We start from the raw sequence: 23,212 nt of genomic DNA, 5'->3' as shown, positions 1-23,212 counted from the left end.
CTAGGACCAGCATAAGCTAACAAACATTATTAGTCAGCCCATAATCTATGCACACTACATTTTGGAATAATACAAATAAAGTGCGTAGGACAAATAGTGTACTCTGCTTCCTGTGCCTTACAGATATCTGCTTTTGTATAAATCAAAGTGCATCATCCAAAATGTCAAACACTTACCTTTACTACAGTCAGCTATAGCAGAATCCATCTTGTCCTGAAACAAACAAAATTTGATTAGTATTTACCATCTTGAGGTAAGCAAAATATCTTCATACTACTCATTTTGTGCGACCTATTTAATAAACTAGCCTTTGAGCCCGTAAAAACGGGCTATTATAGGAAGGGGGGGTTGAAAGGCCCGCCCCCACCGCAGAGTTCGCCGCTGCCCCTCCGAGTTCGCGCCCCCCCACCGAGCCGTCACCACCCACCTTCCACCCGGCCGGGCCCTCGCTCCGCTATTGAAACAGCGAGGGTCCGGGAACGCAGCACTGAGCTCTGCTGAGCTGCTGACGTCGGCCTTCGTTCTTCTTCTCTGCCTGTCCCGCCCTCGTGTGACATAATGTCGTCGAGGGCGGGACAGAGGCAGAGAAGAAGGAAGGGCGATGTCGGCAGCTCAGCAGAGCTCAGTGCTGCGTTCCCGGACACTCGCTGTTTCAATAGTGGAGCGAGGGCCCGACCGGGTAGAAGGTGGGTGGCGGCGGTGACTCGGGTGGGGGGAGCGTTAGACGGTGGTGTCCCTCCCTCAGCAATGCGCAGTACAGACCCTCTGTGTTCCGCCCCCCGTCATCACGTATTGACGTGGGGGCGGGGCAGAGAAGGTCTCTACTGCGCATTTGCGAGTGAATACGGTCACTCGCCGTTTATATGTTTGATGCTATTTAATAAATGCTATAGGATATGTACAATAATGCTCTATTGACCAGAAGAATTGTATTCTTAATGAACAGCAATGCAGGAACACATATTAAACACATGCTATTATGCACTTTTATAAAGTAATTTACACACATGAAAGCCTCTTAGAAAATACTGACTGGTATAAAAAGTACATGCCATGAGAACGGCGTACACTTTGAGCTGAGTTCACAAACACGCCAATCTACGTGGGTACTTGAATAATCTAGGCGTGGATATTTATATCTACTAAGAACAAGCACAAGTGTTCCTGTCTGCAAGGTAGGCATGATTTCTGCTGCACACATTAGTGTTTGATAAAAAATAAAATAAAACGACAGATGCCTATATCTTTTTATAAAATAGTGCTTAAGCAAACACCTAACTGCCCCCTTGAACCAATTGCTCTATTATAAAATTACCCTCTACAGTAAACATTAAGTACATTTTTAGAAGGATGCTTCACAGTTTTCTGTTGAAGTCACTATCATATTACATCTAAAATGTAGCAATAGCAGAATTTTGGCATTTAATTTTTCCACAAAAACCCACATCAACGAAAGAATATATTCCCATTAAAACAGATGCTTGTGTGCTTGTTAACAATACCACCATTTAGTTGATAGTCAAGCAAGGGAGGCAAGAAGTTGCACGTAGCCAAACAGAACAAATGAAATTAACCAAGTGAAGAAAGGAAACTCAAAGTAAAATAAATAACACTCAGGAATGGTTCCCCGATGTAGACTGAGCAAAAGTAAGTAAACTTTGAGCAGTAAATTAGCAAATAAGAGTATTATTCATCCTGGAATGTAGGAGCTCGATGAGAACACATCCTGTGGTTGAGAAATCAGGGAGTCGAGATCCCATCTTCAATATCTTTGATCAATAGTCAAATCTTTACAGTCAAATCTGAAACTAGGGAACTTATTTGACTAGGGTACTTATTTGATTAGAGTACTAGGGGTCTTATTTGACTCTTCACTCACCTTCGCTTCCCATATTAACCAGCTATGGAAGAAGACAGCTAATGTCTAGTTAGAACATTCTTCAACCAAAAAGCCTTTGCACTAGTCCAAATGTTAGTCCTATCTCACTTGGATTACTGTAACCTTCTATTTCTTGGTAACAGACTGAAACAACAACAGATGCTAGCATCACCGTTCCAAAAGACAATACGAAATCAGAAGATTTTCATCTCTCTATTCACTGTACTTGGAATTAAAATATGGAACGCTTTACCTATTCCCATCAGAACAGAAAACAGCTAACTCTAGGATGAGGCTAAAAACCTCTCTCTTCCCAAAGATTGCTTCATAACAATCATGACTTCCACCTCCTAGTTATCATCCATTATCCTTTCTTTAATGTTTTTAGTCTCATGCATTAATCCAATGGTTGCTAATGTTTCTCAAACCTCACACTAACACTATTTGCTTTTTTTCACCTAGAATGTAAACATCACTGAACCCTGGAAAGGGGATATTAGTGGTATACAAGAATTGATTTGAATTGGTCCCTGCAATTGTTAGGAAGCTTATTGAAAATGTTATTATGTAACACAATCTTTAAAATGCACTCTTAACTACTATTAGTGAAAACGGATGTGCCTTTTAAAGTTGTGTGTTTAGCAGTGTGCAATGTTCCAGAGTTGGCAGAAAGGTTATACCCCTCTTGAACCTCTTCACGTTTAAATTGAATTTAAAATGGAATTTATATCCTGCTTCTATCCTATACAGATTCAAGGCAGGCTACAGCAGGGCAAATAAACATAGTTTTAAAATATGCCTCACTAACGAACATTTCTAACTAATCCCAGTTATACAATAAAGTTTTAAACAGGCATAACCCTCTGGCCGTGAAAAAACATGGACCAAGTAAAGTCGGCCAAGTGCTCGTCAGGGACGCCCTTCTTTTTTCTATTATCGGCCGAGGACAACTATCTCCTAATCACGCCCCAGTCCCGCCTTCGCTACCCTGCCGACACGCCCCCCGTGAACTTTGGTCGTCCCCGTGACGGAAAGCAGTCGAGGGTGTCAAAAAAATCGGCTTTCGATTATGCCGATTTGGACGACCTTGCAAGGACACCCATCTTCTGATTTGTGTCGAAAGATGGGCGTCCTTCTCTTTCGAAAATAAGCGTGATAGTAACCTATGGAACTTTGTAAGTCTAGGTACTTTGAAAATACGGCTCCAAGTGTGTGTTGATTGTAATCCGCTTAGGCTTATAGGTAGACTGAGTTTTTAAAATAAATAAATATCCCTCGTCAACCCCCTCCCCCCCCCCCCCCCCCCCAAACAGACACCCAAAATGCAGTACTTAGTTAAGTCTCCACTCCCAAGTGGATACTTGGAAGCATTTTTGTGGTATTTTCAACTTAGTGTTGCAACAGTGGTCTGCCAACTTTGCACACCTAGTTTTGTCAATATGCTTCCTTATAAAACTGTTTAAGATCTGTGAAGTTCCTGATGGAGCACTGCTAGTAATTTTCAAGTCATGCCACAGATTTAAGTGGATTGAGGTTGAGGCCCAGACATGTAATTTTTTTGTTCTTTAGCTATTCCACTGGAGTTTTGGCTTCAGGTCACTGTCATGCTGAACGTCCACTCTCATTTCAGCTTTCTTGAACAAGGCAGCGGGTTCTCTTTATGCACTTTCCTCCAATCATTGCCCCTTTTATCCTGACAAGTATCCGAGTCCCTGCTAGCTTACATTTCTTATAAATTAGGTTTTGGGGTATTATTACTGAAGCCAGAGTACAGAACTTCCTATTACTTTCCACAGTAGACATATATATCAGGTAGCTAAAGCCCTCTAAGCCAAAACAATGGAATATTCCAGGGGAGCAGCAGCAGATCCGGGGAGCAGAAACTTTACCCTTCCAATTTAGGATTATAATGGGTACAAAATTATTTATCCAAAGACATTCTAGGTGTTATTCTGTTAAAGGAACAAGTAGCACAGCATGTTTTCTCATCTATTGTACCGTTCACCCAGCTACTATACCTGTTTCAACCTGGCAGCACCTCTGTTGGAGAACAGAATGGACCTTTCTTTTCTGAAGCAAGCTGGACAAATCTGGAGAGCTTGTGTGTACAGGGCATCTGCCTCTGTGTATTCTGAAAATAGAAAATGAAGGGAAAAGCCAATTATTTCTCACTTCATTTGCAATATTTACTACCTTGGATACAATGTGTAAAAAAAAAATAAACATACTCAACAAGCAACAGGATTATAAAAACTGGATGTGCTACTGAATGTGTATAAAAGACACATACACATTTGAAGTGCAAGAGTAGAGGCAGTGATATGTAAGGAGGTTGTGAGTACTGTATATATTTAAATATAAACCAAGATTTATTGGCCATTTATAAAAAAAACAAACAAAAAACCAACCCAACAAGAACAAAAAACCACCACCAAAACTGAATCTCTGTTTATATTTAATCCTTCTCCCATGCTGTCCAACACTCTTTCCCTGAAGGTGAGAGAAAGTTAAAATCAGGTTGGTGTTTACTGAAATCTACACTGATCTGGTTATCATTGCTCCCGAGGCAGCCCTAGGTAAGGTGAAACTTGGCCAAGTTGGGCATCTGTTTGGATCCCTCACCTGTTGCCACAATAAAACCTCATTGGACTATGTCACTGTTTTGGTTTGCTCTTGGTCTGCCAGTCTGGCATTTGCGAACCAGCTGTCTTTCTGCTTTTCTGGGACCCTCTAATGATTATACATCAAATTTGATTTCAGTTATGATCTTTGTCACCACTGCTCTCATGCATCAAGTTCTACCTTAAATTGTATTAACTCTGGGTCAAGAAACTTTACCAAAACTGAATTGTTCAATAATAATGGAGTTCTAAAAGGTTCAGGTGAATAGCAAGACTAGGCGGGCATTTACCAAAACATATTACAATACCTTCTAATAGAGCTCCACTAGCTGGGACTGGAATTGAGTGTACCACTCCAGTACTGTTTACTCCGCACCGGCTTCCAATCTCTTGGCACGTTAAGTTTAAAATCATGACATTACAGAGCTTGAAGTAATGAAGCACTATATATCGTTTATGGTTTTTTATAGTCATATATTTGCACATTGCTTAAAGTTTACTGGTTTGAAGAACAATGATTGCTGGATATTCCACCATCTAGTAGCCTAGAGGTTAGTGCAGTGGACTTTGATCCTGGGGAACCGAGTTCGATTCCCACTGCAGCTCCTTGTGACTCTGGGCAAGTCACTTAACCCTCCACTGCCCCTGGTACAAAATAAGTACCTGAATATATGTAAACTGCTTTGAATGTAGTTGCAAAAACCTCAGAAAGGCAGTATATCAAGTCCCATTTCCCTTTCCCATCTGGTGCAACTGACCAAGATTCCTGCTTAAGTCTTCCCAGTACCTGGTCTGATCTCTCAGAATTGCTTTCCTGAACCTCTGTGGCGAGTAAACTAATGGAAATGCTTCTAAAGGGGAGGATTGCGAGGCTTCTCAAACTGAATGGAACGCAGGATCCGAGGCAGCATGGCTTCACCAGAGGCAGGTCGTGTCAGACAAATATGATTGATTTCTTTGACTGGGTGACCGAACAGTTGGACGTGGGAGGGACACTAGATGTGGCTCACTTAGATTTCAGTAAAGCCTTCGACAACGTTCTGCACAGTTGACTCATAAATACACAGAGTACCCTTAGTATGGAACCTGAGTAACTGACTGGGTTAAAAATTGGTTCAACGGAGGGAGACAGAGTGTAGTGGTAAATGGGTATCCTGAAAACCTGACTCGCTAGGGTGCCTCCAGGACCAGGTTTGGGAACCACTGCTATAGTTCTTGAGGGCCACAACCCAGTCGGATTTTCAAGATTTCCACAATGAATATAAACGAGATCTATTTGTATGTACTGCTTCCATTGTATGCAGATAGATCTTGTGATATTCATTGTGGAAATCTTGAAAAGCAGACTGGGCTATGGCTCTTGAGGACAGTGACTACCCACCCCTATCTACTGACAAACCCCCTCATCCTCCCCCCACCACACCATATATTCTCCACACTCCCTTTCACACTATACATTCATGAACACAAACCTATAGGCTTCCAATACAAATATACATATACCAAACCATTTACACACATGTACCCCATACTTCTATTAACTACACAACTTCTGCCAGCCAAAGAGACACACTGATGGGCCGAAAGAAAGCTTTTATTAAAGCCATGTGCTGATGGCTTAGCACATAGCTAGCTAATACAAGCATAACACAGGTCTAATATTTGCATGCCGATGCAGTAAACAAATTACATAGACAGACACCCAATTTTGGGTGGACCTGGTCCCAAAATGGGTGGGCAGAAGAACTCCGCCTCGTCCCACAAGTGCTTTGGTCTCTCCCTCTCTTGCCTGCATGCCATATGATCTCTCAAACATCCCCTTCCCCTGCATACCTTTTAAAGAGCAGATTTTCACCAGCAGCAATCAGCAACTAATACACACTGCTCATGTTGGCCCCACAGCCTTTCCACTGATGCAACTTCCTGTTTCTGCATAAGCGGGAATACAGCAGAGGGAAAGCTGTGGGGCCGGTGCGAGCACTATGTATCAATTGCTGCTCACTGAAGGCGAAGAGCTGCTATTTACAAGGTATGTAGGAGGGACAGTTGTTGGGAGTTTTTGGCTGGTGGGTCTTGGGGATCCCTGCCAGCCACATCATAGGAGTACTGCTACTGGGTGGGCCTGGGCCCACCCTTGGCTATGCCACTGCGTGCAATTAGGACATGCACAAACTTGTGTGCTAATCAGAAAGAGAACACCAGACACATGGGCACAAGGTTCTGTGCTAAGGGCAAATAGTGCAGTGCACATGTCTGTGCAAGAAAACAATAGCACCCAACCCTGGTCCAGGAGGTACTCCAGCCAGTCAGGTTTTCAGGATATCCACAATGAACATCCATGAGACAGATTTGTATCCACTGCCTCCAAATCTCTCATGGATATTCATTGTGGATATCCTGAAAAACTGACTGGCTGGCGTGCCTCCAGGACCAGGGATGGGAACTATTGTATTAGTACAAACCTGCATATGTACTGGAATGCTTTTCTGTGCATAAAAGATATGCAGTGCTTATACTGATGCACAGAATAGCATTTCAGCATGTGTGCCGATACAATTTTTCTTTTCTGCTCAGACCTGTGTGCAGCGTAACTGCCCTTAGCACAGTACTGTCAACACTTCCCTCTATCCTACTTTCCCTATGCTCTTTATGGGGGCCAAATGCTTGCAGGAAAAAGAGCAGCCATTAAATGCTAATACACCATTGAAGAACCACCAGCTAATCTTTCAATACCTCCTCAGACTTGGCGTTAAAGGCTCAGCACAATGCCGGGGCTTTAAGTCTTCTGTGTATCTCTCTGCATCAGTGCTGAATGAGCCTCATTCCCATGGTTCTAAATATGCTGTATGCTGGTGTCTAAGATAAAGCTTTGCATAAAGTTAGCCTATGTGCAAAATCTCGTTTTGTATCATGAACCAACAAATTGGATGCTAAAACCATGCTAACTCTGCACAAAGCCTGAGTGCAATTTACTGCACTTGCACTGGCATCCGAGTCCTCCACACAGAATTGCCCGAGTTTGTGAATAGAGGAAGGGAACACACGTCATACTGTAAAATATGCACTTTCAAACTTGTATTATTTATACATCAATCTTTTTCAGCTGCAGCTCCATGGTCACTGCCAGTTTTCCCAGCAACCCCGAGGTACATCAGAATGACATGACTATTACATTTATACAAAAACAAGAAGTGTCTACCAACCCTTACACCAGGCTAGCCCAAGTTCAGTCCTCAAGGGCCACAAGAGTCAGGTTTTCAGGATATTCCTAATGAATATGCATGAAAGATTTACATACTCAGTGCCTCTATATGCATGAGAGAAATTAGCATATTCATTAGAATATTCTGAAAACCTGACCCATCTGTGGTCTTCAAGGACTGAACTTCAACAAGCCTACCTGGACTACAGGGCTCTGTTTATTAAGATGTGCTAACTTTTTAGCACTCGCTAAAAATTAGCACGCCTACACAGCAGCTTAGTAAACAGGGCCCATATTTTTAGGCATTCCCAACAAAAACCTACCTCCTTTTTTGAATTGCTCATTTCCTTTTCCTTTTAATGTAGTGCTTTCCTCTTGTCTTCTCTGTAAAAGACAAGAATATTTTGCATTGTTACAAAGGATTGCAATGAACTTACCAGCAAGTAAAAAGTTAGTTACCCAAAGTGCCTTAGAAAAACAATGTTTACCTCATAAGCAGATAAATGATACATAATGGGACAGTAACAGCCTAGCAATTGAACTACTTAGAAACAGAGGAGAAAGCATGTGGAGAATTAGCTCATGGAATTCTTTCCAATCTCTCTGCTTGTACCTATGTGTGCAGGTCTGTGTAAATCTATGTATGACTGTGAAAGGAAAGAGAGGAGGGGCAGTTTTAAGGAGAAACAGCCTAACCACTATGTTTCAATATATTGATGCTCCTCTGTTGAAGAACTGCCTCCCTATGGTCCAATCTGTTTTTCTCTGGAATACCCTAGCCCATATTCAAACAGTATGCTTTTTTCCTTGGTTCCCATGACCCCAATCCAAATTTGGTCATGTTCCAGTACATTTTCATAGACTTATTTTTCTCCGCTACACACACATTTCCAACCCCTTATATATGGATTTATTTACAACACTCCATCTAGCTGGAAAGAATAAAAATGGATAAGTACATAAGTACATAAGTAGTGCCATACTGGGAAAGACCAAAGGTCCATCTAGCCCAGCATCCTGTCACCGACAGTGGCCAATCCAGGTCAAGGGCACCTGGCACGCTCCCCAAACGTAAAAACATTCCAGACAAGTTATACCTAAAAATGCGGAATTTTCCCAAGTCCATTTAATAGCGGTCTATGGACTTGTCCTTTAGGAATCTATCTAACCCCTTTTTAAACTCCGTCAAGCTAACCGCCCGTACCACGTTCTCCGGCAACGAATTCCAGAGTCTAATTACACGTTGGGTGAAGAAACATTTTCTCCGATTCGTTTTAAATTTACCACACTGTAGCTTCAACTCATGCCCTCTAGTCCTAGTATTTTTGGATAGCGTGAACAGTCGCTTCACATCCACCCGATCCATTCCACTCATTATTTTATACACTTCTATCATATCTCCCCTCAGCCGTCTCTTCTCCAAGCTGAAAAGCCCTAGCCTTCTCAGCCTCTCTTCATAGGAAAGTCGTCCCATCCCCACTATCATTTTCGTCGCCCTTCGCTGTACCTTTTCCAATTCTACTATATCTTTTTTGAGATACGGAGACCAGTACTGAACACAATACTCCAGGTGCGGTCGCACCATGGAGCGATACAACGGCATTATAACATCCGCACACCTGGACTCCATACCCTTCCTAATAACACCCAACATTCTATTCGCTTTCCTAGCCGCAGCAGCACACTGAGCAGAAGGTTTCAGCGTATCATCGACGACGACACCCAGATCCCTTTCTTGATCCGTAACTCCTAACGCGGAACCTTGCAAGACGTAGCTATAATTCGGGTTCCTCTTACCCACATGCATCACTTTGCACTTGTCAACATTGAACTTCATCTGCCACTTGCACGCCCATTCTCCCAGTCTCGCAAGGTCCTCCTGTAATCGTTCACATTCCTCCTGCGACTTGACGACCCTGAATAATTTTGTGTCATCGGCGAATTTAATTACCTCACTAGTTATTCCCATCTCTAGGTCATTTATAAATACATTAAAAAGCAACGGACCCAGCACAGACCCCTGCGGGACCCCACTAACTACCCTCCTCCACTGAGAATACTGGCCACGCAATCCTACTCTCTGCTTCCTATCTTTCAACCAGTTCTTAATCCATAATAATACCCTACCTCCGATTCCATGACTCTGCAATTTCTTCAGGAGTCTTTCGTGCGGCACTTTGTCAAACGCCTTCTGAAAATCCAGATATACAATATCAACCGGCTCCCCATTGTCCACATGTTTGCTTACCCCCTCAAAAAAATGCATTAGATTGGTGAGGCAAGACTTCCCTTCACTAAATCCGTGCTGACTTTGTCTCATCAGTCCATGTTTTTGTATATGCTCTGCAATTTTATTCTTAATAATAGCCTCCACCATCTTGCCCGGCACCGACGTCAGACTCACCGGTCTATAATTTCCCGGATCTCCTCTGGAACCCTTCTTAAAAATCGGAGTAACATTGGCTACCCTCCAGTCTTCCGGTACTACACTCGATTTTAGGGACAGATTGCATATTTCTAACAGTAGCTCCGCAAGTTCATTTTTTAGTTCTATTAATACTCTGGGATGAATACCATCAGGTCCCGGTGATTTACTACTCTTCAGCTTGCTGAACTGACCCATTACATCCTCCAAGGTTACAGAGAATTTGTTTAGTTTCTCCGACTCCCCCGCTTCAAATATTCTTTCCGGCACCGGTGTCCCCCCCAAATCCTCCTCGGTGAAGACCGAAGCAAAGAATTCATTTAATTTCTCCGCTACGGCTTTGTCCTCCTTGATCGCCCCTTTAACACCATTTTCGTCCAGCGGCCCAACCGACTCTTTGGCTGGTTTCCTGCTTTTAATGTATCTAAAAAAATTTTTACTATGTATTTTTGCTTCCAACGCTAATTTCTTCTCAAAGTCCTTTTTTGCCCTCCTTATCTCCGCTTTGCATTTGGCTTGGCATTCCTTATGATCTATCCTGTTACTTTCAGTTGGTTCTCTTCTCCACTTTCTGAAGGATTGTTTTTTTGGCTCTAATGATTTCCTTTATCTTACTGTTTAGCCACGCCGGCTGACGTTTAGTCTTTTTTCCCTTTTTTCTAATACGTGGAATATATTTGTCCTGAACCTCCAGGATGGTGTTTTTAAACAGCATCCACGCCTGATGCAAGTTTATTTTGGTAATCTTCAGTTTATTTTGGTAATTAGACAACATAGCATGTGCTTGGAAGCTGTGAAGCTGATTATCCCCTCCCAAAAGTAATGTGTAAGAAGAAAGCATAGAACCTTTAGGAAACCTGGTTAACATGATGTGTTCAAAAGACCAAAGGTGACTGGAGTGTTTATGATAATCAGTGGGATGGTGTGGCAGCAGAAGCCCCTCCCCCCAATTTTGTAATGAAACCCATGCCAGCAAATGTGTCATAGGTTCCATCTCCCACCACTGACCCTTTTTGCCAAGCCTGCAGCAAATACTCAGAGGGAATTTTCAGCCTTGCTAAGTCCTCACAGGCTAGCACCTAAAAGGTAACTGTATGTAAAAGAATTTATAAAAGCAACTGAGGGCATCAGAACTTGAAGAAAGCTGCTGGCTTGCTCAGTGTGAAGGACTTCTACACCCCTCTTGTTTCAGGGAAGGAGGAATCCTCTGTAGATATTTTGTCATTTCAACCAGGTGCCCTAAGCAGAAGAATAAATATCCAGCAGCAGGATCTCAGTTGTGAAAGGTAACATCTGTTAGCATAGCCACTAAGTCTATCACCAGCTGTCTGCAACTCTAAGGGCCCGATGCGGTTTAAATGCCTGAGAGGCTTACATTAAAATGCAGGAAAACAGGCACCGATGCCTGCTCTCACCTTGTCTTTACTCGGACTCGTTGACATGCTTTTTGTTTCTCACTATCAGCACTACAGGCTGTACAAGTTTCAAAGGAAGCCAATACCCGGACAACTTAATGTGAAAAATATAGACAAAAGCCTCTCCTCAAAACCCGAATACCACCCCTGACCTGGCGGTGTGTTTTTGGAAATGCCTGCAGTTCCGGTGCTAATTGTTCCAAGTGTCAGCATTAGATTTTGTGCACTGGGGTCCAAGTGTTAACATCGTGTATACTGCACTAATTACAGCACTGAAGAACTGTGTGTGACCCTCACCACCTAGGTGGGATGGTCTACTTACATTGGAGTAAGAAAATATTTCCTGTAATAATGGAGAGACAAAAATAGTTGGCCACTCAGTATATGAAGCATAACTGTTACCTTATCAGTTGAGGATTACATTAAAGTATAAAAACATAGACTGTGAGCCCTTGAGAGAAAGTACCTGCATATAATATGTACAGAGCTGCGTAAGTTTAGAAGTGCTATAGAAATGATTAATAGTAGTAGTAAAGGTTTGGTTCAGACAAGAGACTCTGGTGTACACCGAGTCACTGGCCTTGCTTGTTCAACCTACTGGCCCTACAGTCCTAGCTCTGGCCCTCAACCAACAAATAAGTGCATGTGCCCCTCATCCCTGCAGAACAGTGACAGGGTGAACTCTAGGCAACCACTTAGACACTTAACACAACCATGCGGTTACATCTGAGTATGCTCCCTGTAGCAGATTATAATGGCGATTCCAGCAGAACCCTTGAAGCTGGAGTCCCATCAGTGTAAGAGATCCTTGGCTACCTAATAGGCCTTACCATTCTCACGCCACTCCCCTTTCTTCTTCTTGTGCTTATTCCCCCTTCCCCAGCCCACCTGTCTCTCCTCCTCGGTCAGCTCTTTCTCTAACTCCAGTAAGAATTCCTCCTCTAACTCCGTTTCATTTTGCCCCGAATCTCCAGTTACTGAGGCCTCCTGGCCGGGTTCAGTCGTCTCGTGCTTTCCGGAAACTTCCTGCCCAGGCTTGGCCCCTGCCGGTTCCTTCGAGTCTTCCTGCTCAACTCCCGCACGCTCTGTGACATCTTCCAACCCGTGTCCGGTCCTGGACCCCAGAGGCTCCCCGGAGTCCTTATCCCAAGGATCAGCCCCTGCCACCGAGTCCTCCTTGGAAGCTCCATGTTCCGGAATCTCGCTGCAATCATAAAAGCTGTCATCCTCTTCTTCCTGCTCCACCGCCAAAGGGAACCCGGAGGCTCCCTGGTATCCAGAGACAACAGACACTTCATTAGCTGCGGGGGAATGCCGTGGCCGCACCGCCTCCTCTTCAGCCACTGAAACAGAAGCCATTAACACCAGCCGAGCAGAAATACACCTACTATCAGTCTGAGGAGGAGGACTATTGTCGTCAAAATGACACACAACGGCTTCCGTAGACACTATAATGCGCATGCGCACGTAAAGAAAAAAAGCACGACTCGTTTGGAAACCAACGTCACTCTCCGAAGTACGTACTACGTAGGAGCCATTTTTGGTCCGGGCAACTGAATGGTATTTGAACGTGTAAGGAACGTCTGGTACAAGGAAAATAAATAAAGAAAAAACCCCCGTTGAATGCAAAAAGAGAGAGGCAGATTTTAGTTAAGCAGTGCATTTACTGTATGCCAGATTTGTCAGCAGAAATATTTCGTTATTTTCTATAGCTTAATTCTGCACTAAATCGACTTACAGGACCACCAACTTGAATACTGGCGGCCATCTTTGATTTGGGCCTAAGGTTTATTTATTTATTTAGATTTTACTCACACCTTTTTCAGTAATAGCTCAAGGTGAGTTACATTCAGGTACACTGGATATTTCTCTTTCCCAGGATGGCTCACAATCTAAGTTTGTACCTGAGTTGTACACATACAGTATTTTATGGATGAGATGAATACTCGGACTCCAAAGGTTACTATGGGGGAGGGGGAAGAGGTACAAAGAGGGTGTACATAGTGGGTGTGGCATTTTTCCTTTTATTTTTTTTTAATACTAATAACCCCTTGAAAACAGGACAGCAATGGATAAAGGACTAGATTCAGTAAGGGTGCTGAAAAAATTTGGTGCATTGTGCAATTCTATAAACAGTGCACATAGTTGGCTGCTGCTTGTAGAATAGCATTTAGAGCTGATTTGCATGCCAAACATTGGTCAAGAGGATTTACACCAACTAAAGCCTGGCTCGTAAGTTAGGCGTGGATCTCCTGAATTCTTTAACATTGCCTACATCGAGAATGCCCATGCCCCACCCATGGCCACATCCCCTATTGAGTTGTTCGCCATAAGTTTTGTACGCACGGTGTTACAGTGCACAGCAAGATGCATGCACAACTTCGAACTGAGGCCAGTTAATGCCAATAATTGATGGTTAGTATTCAGCTATTAAGATGGCTTATTAAGCAATTAAGATGAGCGTGCATTTCAGAATCATGTGCGAAATTCGGCATATATCTTTTAGTGCCATAAATAGAAACTGGGGGCCAGCAGTTCAGGTGATGTGCTACTCTTTAATTTGTCGATTTGGCTCAGTACATCTTCCAGGTTCACTAAGATTTCTTTCAGTTCTTCCGTATTGTCACCCTTGAAAACCAGATGGTACAGGTAGATCTGTTACATCTTCTTCCGTAAAGACCAAAGCAAAGAATTAATTCAGTTTCTCCTCTATGGCCTTGTCTTCCCTGAGGGGCCCTTTTACAAAATCGTGCCAGAAAGTGGCCTGCGGTAGTATGGGCGCATGTATTGGATGCGCTCTGGACCATTTCTCCACCGCATCTGGAAAAAAAGTTTTTTTCTATTGGGCCGGGAAATGGATGTCTAGCAAAATGAAAACCAGCACACATTTATTTATGGCCTTAGCCCTTAACACTACCCATTGACTTAGTGGTAATGGCTCACACGTTATCCATGCGCTAACCATCCAGTGCGTGCCAACTGCCGATTACTGCCAGGAGCGATTCCGCAGTAGAAAATAAAAAATTATTTTTTACCTTATGTTTTTGGTATGTACCAAATTCAGAATTACTGCCCGGGGCATGCGATAGCCAGGCGGTAATGCCGATTTGGTGCATGCTGGACGTGTAGGCCCTTACACGCCATTATAAAATGGCCCCTGAGTGCCCCCTTTTCTCCTTCATGGTCTAATGGTCATACGGAATCCCTCACAGACTTTCTGCTTCTGATGTACCTAAAAAAGTTGTAACTGTGAGTTTTTGCCTCTGTGGCAAGTTTCTCTTCATATTCTCTTTTAGCCTTCTTTATCAATGCTTGGCATCTAACTTACATGCAATCAGGGGCATAGCTACAGGTGGGCCTGTAGCCCACAACTCAGGCCCACCCAGTCAGCGCTCGGAAAATCGGGCATTTAAAAAAAAAATCTGCGAAGCCGTTTCGCAGGCAGTGCTTCGTGTCTGCCCTGCATGCATTGCAAAAGAAGGAAATCGCCTCGTCATCTTCGGGCCTTCCCTCACTGTGTCCCGCCTCGGGACACAGTGAGGGAAGGCCCGAAGACGACAAGGCGATTTCCTTCTTTTGCAATGCACGCAGGGCAGACGTGAAGTGCTGCCTGTGAAATGGCTTCACAGATTATTTTTTGTTCAAAGGCAGGGTGGTGGCAGGAGAACCAAGAGGGATGTTGACGGAGCTGGTAGTCGGGTCGGGTTGGGTCGGGGGGGGGGGGGGGGTCTCAGGTGGGAGAAGGGGACTGGGGTGGCGGGTCTCAGATGGGAAGAGGGGTGGGGAGGGGGTTCTCAGATGGGAGAAGGGGAGGGAAGGGGTGGGGAGGGGGTCTCAGATGAGGGGAGGGGAGTCTCAGATGGGAGAAGGGGCCAGTAGGGAAAATAGGGGCCATGCCTGGGGCTGGTGGGAAAATGGGGCATGCCTGGGGCAGGTGGGAGAATGGGTCTGGGGCTAAAAAGGGGGGGGCCCTAATGCAAGGCATGTGGATGAAGTGGACTGGAACTGGGGGCTGAAAAGGAGGGTAGGTGGGATAAGGGGGCTAGCACTGGAACTGAGGGCTGAAAAGGGGCAGGGGCTGAAACTGTGGAGACTGGGGACTGAAAAGGGGACGGAGAAGTGGCTGGGGCTGAAGCTCAGGACTGGTGAGAGAAAAGGGCTGGGATTGAAACTGGGGGCTGAAAAGGGGACGGAGAAGTGGCTGGGGGCTGAATCTCGGGACTGGTGGGAGAAAAGGGCTGGGGCTGAAACTGGGGACTGGTGGGATAGTGGAGCTGAAACTTGGGGCTGAAAAGGGGGGCAGGTGGGAGATGTGGGCTGGGGCAGAGAGAGGGGAAAGATCCTGGATGGAAGGGGGAGGGCATACCCTGGATGGATGGGAGAGGGAGGGCAAATGGTGGATTGAAGAGGCAGAGAGAAAGGGCAGACAGTGGATGGAAGGGATAGAAAGGGCAGACAGTGAATGGAAGGGGGAGAGAGGGAGGGCAGACGGGCAGATGGTGGATGGAAGGGGCAGAGATAGAGGGCAGATGTGCATGGAAGGGGCAGGGAGAGAGGGCAGACATTGAATGGAGGGGACAGCAGAGAGGGCAAACACTGGATGGCAGAGAAAGAATGAAGACAGATGCTGGATGGAAGGAAGATAGTGAAAAGAAGATGAGGAAAGCAGAAACCAGAGACAACAAACTGTAAATAAAATATATATTTTTATTTTTTTGCTTTAGGATAAAGTAGTATTGTAGCTGTGTTAATAAATGTTTATAATAGAACATGTAAATAAGGTAATCTTTTTATTGGACTAATTTTAATACATTTTGACAAACTTTCGGAGAACAAAGCCCCCTTCCTAAGGTCAGGATACTGTAACAGCACTATACTGTATTGACCTGAGGAAGAAGGTTTTGGCCTCTGACAGCTAAATGTATTAGTCTAATAAAATGGTATTATTTTATTTTCTATATTTGTTTTATTTCTATTTGTTAATTTGTAAAGTGGTGATTGGTATTTGTTAGTTTTTTTCAAATTTACATCTGCTGTCTTTATATTTTGCACAGTACTAGGGGACATTTTCTGTTTCTGTGGTGTTGCATTGTATGCAGAGTCTGGCATCTTGGGGGGTTCAGTTTAATTTTTGTCTAAATATAAAGTTTATGATTACTTATTTTATAGTGGATTAGGGTGTATCTGTGTTTGTGAAAAAGACATGGTTTTCAGTTGGCATTGACTGTGCAGGATCGACAATCTGTACTATTCTGTCTGGTTTCGTTTTACAATAGGTGAATTGATGTTCTAGTGCTCACTGTAGTGTTTAAGATTCTTTCCTTTTCCTTGTGTGACTCGTAGAAATGACTGCTTATGGTATGGTAGAATTGCTCTATAGGTCCTCAGTGTTTTTTATTCTCGGTATGGTGGTTTTAAGGTTTGCAACATAGGTTCCGAATATGTATGTGGTTTATGTTGCTATAGGACAGCTGTTGGGCAGACTGTTTATTAAAAATTATTTAGGATCCCCCACAAAATTACTCACACCTATATATACATAGTGCCCACCCATATTAGCTCTGGGCCCACCCAAAATGTCAGGTCTAGCTATGCCACTGCATGCAATATACATGTAAAATGTAGAAAGGAGAGATCATCATAATTCAAATCTAAGCCGTTAATACAGCTGTATAATTAGCAGTTATTATAAGCTAGATCACTGTAAACCATATGTGCAACCAGGGAAAGTGTCAATATATCAAAATTTGAACTTTTTTTTCTCTCATGAAAAATAATTACCAAATGCAATTCTATGATTGATTAACTCTGTTTAATGGTACTTGCTGCTGAGTACATTCAATTCTATATATGTGCAAGTTTTTGAGATGAACGCCGGGCGAGCTTCCTCACTAGTCAAAAAACCTCTGTTGAAAGCCGAGCATCTGAAGTCTTTCCTCTAGTTAAATAAGATAGTTATAATACCCGATGAGATAAGCCATAAGTCTTCCATTGCTTAACAGAAATTACATTAAGATTCAATCCCCCTAATTCTATAAAAGTTGCTAAAATTGCATGTATAAATTTAAGCGTGCAGCCAATTGAATAATGAACTAATTAGTGCCAATAATTGGCTTTTTAACAAGCAATTATTGGTGCTAATTGGAATCAATTAAGATCTATGCACGTAAATTTAGGTGTGTAAGCCACATCTAAATTTTATGCACGTCCAAAAAAAGGGGCATGGAAATGGGAGGGTCATGGGCAGTTTGGGGCAGATTGTGGGCATAGTTTTTGGTTATGTGTCCAATTATATAATAAGGGCATTCTGTGCTTGTTTATGAGGGGCATTTGCACCTAAGTTTACACATAACCCCCAGTACCCCCTTGGACCCCCTTGGACTTACTATTCTATAAGCCTCACTTTAGGCACAGCTTATAGAATAGTACTTAAGTGGGTTTTTTGGTGCCAATATTTTAGGCACGATTTATAGATTTTAGTAGAATAAGTGCAGAGAAGTATCATTATTGTATGAAAGAAAATATCATATATAGTTATAATGTTTAGAAAAACATTGAAATGCAGTAGGATAATGGATGTGGGAGATGGCAGTGAAAGAGTTAAAGGCATGATTCTTTATCTGCCATCATCTACAAGTTACTATGTATGTATCACCGCTATCACCGATCCTCTTCAACCTAATGATGACCCCACTAGCTCAGTCCTTATCCAGCTGAGGCCTTGACCCTTCCATATATGCAGACGATGTCATACAAAACCAAACCCTTACAAAACCAAACTGACAGAAGTCACCAACGAAATCAAACTCAGCTTCAACATCATGGACTCATGGGCAAAGGCATTTCAACTAAAACTCAATAAAGAAAAAACACACTGTCTCTTCCTCTCATCTGAACACAATGCGGACATCCCCAGAAGTATCAACACGCCAGACGTCACCCTTCCTATCTCAGACAGCCTGAAAATCCTCGGAGTTACAATGGACTGTAACTTAACGCTAGAGAGCCAAGTGGCATCCACTACAAAGAAAATGTGCCACTCAATGTGGAAACTCAAATGCGTGAAACAATTCTTCCCGAGGGAAACCTTCCGCAACCTGATACAATCAATGGTACTAAGCCATGTAGACTACTGCAATGGAATTTATGCGGGATGCAAAGAGCAAACCATAAAGAAACAGCAGACTGCTCAAAACACGGCAGCCAGGTTTATATTTGGAAAAACGCGATTTGAAAGCCCAAAACCGCTCTGCAAAAAACTACACTGGCTCCTAATCAAAGAATGCATTGCTTTCAAAATCTGTATTCTGGTCTACAAAATCATCTACGGCGAAGCCCCGGGATACATGACAGATTTGATCGACTTACCAACCAGAAACACATCCGATTCAACACGAACATATTTAAACCTGCACTACCTAAGCTGCAAAGGACTTAAATACAAATCAACCTATGCATCCAGTTTTTCCTACATATGCACACAACTGTGGAACGCATTACCTAAAGCCTTGAAAGCGACATACAACCACCTAAACTTCCGGAAATCACTAAAAACTAACCTGTTTAAAAAGGCATACCCTACCGATCCAACTTAAATGACAGATCCCGGTAACACACCAAATTACGTGATGGACATAACACAGCTCTACTGTTGAACGACTCCCTAATGTGGCTGTGCCACATGAACTTTATCTTACCATAACATAACTTTGTATTTGTTCACACCGGAGTCTGCAAATGCCCTCCGGCATTATGTAAGCCACATTGAGCCTGCAATTAGGTGGGAAAATGTGGGATACAAATGTAACAAATAAATTATTAAATTTTAAACTCCAAGGACTGTGTCTGTACAGTACTGCATATATCTGGTATGCACTATACAAATGAGGATAATCTGTGGGTTCCTCTTTCCACCTCAGCTGCAGTGGTCAAAAGTAAGGAGATTCAAAAAGGTTCCTGGCAGAAAGTCATCACTAATGAGTGGAGGAGTAGCCTTGTGGTTAGTGTAGCTGACTTTGATCCTGGGGAACTGAGTTCAATTCCCTCTGCAGCTCCTTGTGACTCTGGGCAAGTCACTTAACCCTCCATTGCCCCTGGTACAAAATAAGTACCTGAATATATGTAAACCGCTTTGAATGTAGTTGCAAAAACCTCAGAAAGGCGATATATCAACTCCCATTTCCCTTTCCCCATTTGAGATTCTACATGGAATGTTGAAACTATTTGTAGATTCTAGATGGAATGTTGTTACTATTGAGATTCTGTTGCTACTATTTGAGATTCTACATGGAATGTTAATGTTGCTGTTCCACTAGCAACATTCCATGTAGAAGCCTGCCCTTAAAGATCAGCAACTTGGCTGCGCAGGCTTCTGTTTCTGTGAGTCTGACGTCCTGCACATATGAGCAGGACGTCAGACTCACAGAAACAGAAGCCTGCACGGCCGCATTGGTGATCTGCAAGTGCTAGTGGAGGAGTAGCCTAGTGGTTAGTGCAGTGGACTTTGATCCTGGGGAACTGAGTTCAATTCCCACTGCAGCTTCTTGTGACTCTGGGCAAGTCACTTAACCCTCCATTGCCCCTGGTACAAAATAAATACGTGAATATATGTAAACCTCTTTGAATGTAGTTGCAAAAACCACAGAAAGGCAGTATATCAAGTTCCATTCCCATCATAATATTCACTGGATATCCTGAAAAGTGTATTTGGAGGAATACCTTACTTTGACTCTGGGTGGCATTCTTGCATCTTAAATAGAATGATCTTCACGTACCATACTTGTTATGTTTTTTTTTTCTAAGGGGTTGATCAGGGAATTATGATAGCTACTTTAGTCCACTTGGATATGTGGAAAGAAGGGTCAACAACCAAGATGTAGGTGATACCTTTGTATTGGAGTAACTTAATGCATCTTTGGCAAGCTTTTGAGTGTTATCCTCTCTTTGTCAGGTCAATGGGAGAAACAATGAGGAACTTTTCTTTCACATACAGAGAGTGGGTCACTTCAATAGCAAGAGAGCAGAGACACTAGAGTCATTTTACCTCAAATGATCTGAGTTCGGAAAGAAATCTGCTTCCAGGTAAAATAATTTGAAATGAATGAAATGGCTGATTCGCCCTTGGTTCTCCTTCATCTTATTTCTCTTCGTCATGTCCTTGGCCACTCATCCATAGGCGTAGTTTGGAGCAGGGACATAGTCACATGGGGCTGAAAGGGCCTGGGCTTGCTCATGTTTCCCTTTGGCTCACCCATTCATTTAGCTGGCAGAGATCTCAAAGGTCTGCCCGAAGATGACATCTGCAGCCCACCAACTCCCATCAGAAAACCGTGGCAGTTAGCTGCAGCATTCCAACATGTGGAGATCATCACAACATCATGCTGACTTCTACTGCATGCTCAGTTTATGAGTGACAACTGAACATACTTGGGGTGCTGGCGTTGGCAGTTTGGAGCACTGCCGCTGACTGGCGTGGTTTTCTGATGGGGGTTCAGTGGGTTGCAAATGTCGTCAGCTGGCAGAACTGTGTTTTATGTGGTCCTATTTATGCAGCTCCTTTGGCCTGTTGTGCTGAATATCGGCCCCCAAGTGCTGACTCTGCCCCACAGAATGCTCCCCCCCCCCAAGTAGCCGGTTTCTGCATGGGCACTAACCAGGCATTCTTAGTGGTACTATCTGGTTAATGCCACTAAATATGACCAGTTAGCTCTGCTCAAGTGATTTAACTGGCCAGGAAAAGTTTCTGGGCAGTTATATCACTTTGAATGTTGACCCCTTAATTTTTAAATTTGGTAAGGTAGTGGGAGAGAAGCAGGGAGAAGAGACGTAGATACAGGGCTCAAGGAGCCTCCTTAATTTGTGCTTTATTGTTTGTTTGGGTCCCTTCCTGAATTACCTTTACATGGTGATCCATGGGTTCCTGTGTCACGCCTATGCTGAAAACAAGTGGACAGACTTTGTTCTTCTTCCCCATCACGTGATAACTTCCTGCACCACAGCAGCACCTCGGTGGCACCAAATGGGCAACTCCTGTTGAGTAGATGTACTTGAGGCCGCACACTCACAGACTCCTGACACAGGCAGAATTGCCAAAACATGGCACCGTGTTGAGTCTTAGAGGTGCATTCACCACAATAAAATTTCTACTGTCTTGACTAACTGAATATAAATAGTAAAATAATAATAATTAACAGGCGCAAAGTTACTGACATAAAGGAGGTGCACGTATTCCAGAATGAAATTTTTATACATTATTTGAGTGCAATGCTCCTACCTCACTCTCAGCTCTTCCCTTTTATGGAGAGGCAGAATTACCACAAGGAGAAACAGCTTGAATACTTTTGCCTGCAGAGGGACAGGAACATTTTCAACCAATAATGTTACCTAGGTAATTCCTAGCTATCTTCTGTCAGACCAATACCTGATGTATTCTTGATCCCCACTTCCCCTTCACTGTGTCTAGGCAGGGGTAATTTGTATTTGGCAGCCCTGATCGTTTTGAAATGTTGATGTCTGTGACCTTGCCCGGTGACCACCAGGCTGTATATTGTGTTCTCTTGACTCCAGAAAGCCCAAGGTGCAGGATTCTGAGTTAGGTCATAGCGCAAGATCAAAATCTCAGTGCAATTTACTAATTACTTGGCCAGTGACTGGACAATAAATGCTAAACTAGGAACAGGAGAACAGAAACAAGCCAAATCCAACTCAACTGTATCCAACAGCTATTGATTTTATCAAGAATATGCGGCAATGAGGGAGAAATGATAAACACCCTATGACAGGGTTTGATAAGAGCCAAAACAACCGACAAGGATTCAATTAGAAAAGAGTTTTAAATAAAATGGTAAATTAGTTTTATTAATACTTGACATTCCTTTCAATTTCTAAAGTGCTAATGTTCAGTGAAGTAACAGTGACAATGCATTATAAAGGCAACATAGGGAAATGGACCAGCAGAGAGGTATGAGAGAAACCCAAAAGCACCAGACTTTTTTGTGTACCTGTGTGTATCTAATGTATGCCTGCAGAAGGACTTACTCATTCGTACACATTCAGGTTCATGTGTAATACAGAGGGAATGAAAAAATACACCACCAACACACAAAACACATACTCAAATATCTACAGACTCCTATGCAAATGTATTCATATATGAACATTTGAAACCCAGGTCATCCCGAGCCATTTGCTGTCATTTTTGTATACACACCATACACATGTAGAAATGCACACAGGGGAAATTCTATAACTTGTGCCTTGATTTAGGTGCCATAATGGTGCATGCTGAGTGCCGATTCTATAATAGCATCTGGGAAGACCTAAGCCATTATAGGATACAATCAGAAAGCTGTTTTGACATGCCAAACTTTTAAGTGTGGTCACTTACATCAGGTCAATGGCTGATATAAGCTGGTGCACCTAAGTGCGACATACAGTGCAAGTAATTGATAGTATTCTGTAAGGTGCATGTGTCACTGAGTGACATACAGCAAAACGGAGAAGGTCAAAGCACAAACCATATAACGAAAAAAGCACCAGGAGCCTTCAAGGAGAAATCTTTTATTCATGGACCTGACAGACCATGTTTCGGAGTTGCCTAAAAAGGCAATTATCAATTACAATGAACCCAATCTAAGGGTGATAGCAGATGCAAAAACCAAAGTTGCGGTA

The 23,212-nt window shown here is 43.1% G+C and overlaps 1 protein-coding gene across 1 annotated transcript in view; it reads right to left on the bottom strand.

The window, feature by feature from the left end:
• TTC1 (tetratricopeptide repeat domain 1) overlaps positions 1 to 12,965 on the bottom strand; it is a 29,558-nt gene extending 16,593 nt beyond the window's left edge. Inside the window, exons 1-4 of the mRNA XM_030212688.1 lie at positions 12,431 to 12,965; positions 8,026 to 8,086; positions 3,898 to 4,010; positions 177 to 213 (exon numbers count right to left, since the gene is read on the bottom strand). Coding sequence (XP_030068548.1) covers positions 177 to 213; positions 3,898 to 4,010; positions 8,026 to 8,086; positions 12,431 to 12,901 — 682 coding nt within the window. The 5' untranslated portion in view covers positions 12,902 to 12,965. The remainder of the gene's footprint in view (positions 1 to 176; positions 214 to 3,897; positions 4,011 to 8,025; positions 8,087 to 12,430) is intronic.
• Positions 12,966 to 23,212: the final 10,247 nt, after the last annotated feature.

This window comes from Microcaecilia unicolor, chromosome 8, assembly GCF_901765095.1.
Source record: "Microcaecilia unicolor chromosome 8, aMicUni1.1, whole genome shotgun sequence".
NCBI lineage: Eukaryota > Metazoa > Chordata > Amphibia > Gymnophiona > Siphonopidae > Microcaecilia > Microcaecilia unicolor.
Note: the sequence above shows the minus strand (reverse complement) of the source record. Positions and strands in the feature narration are given on the sequence as shown.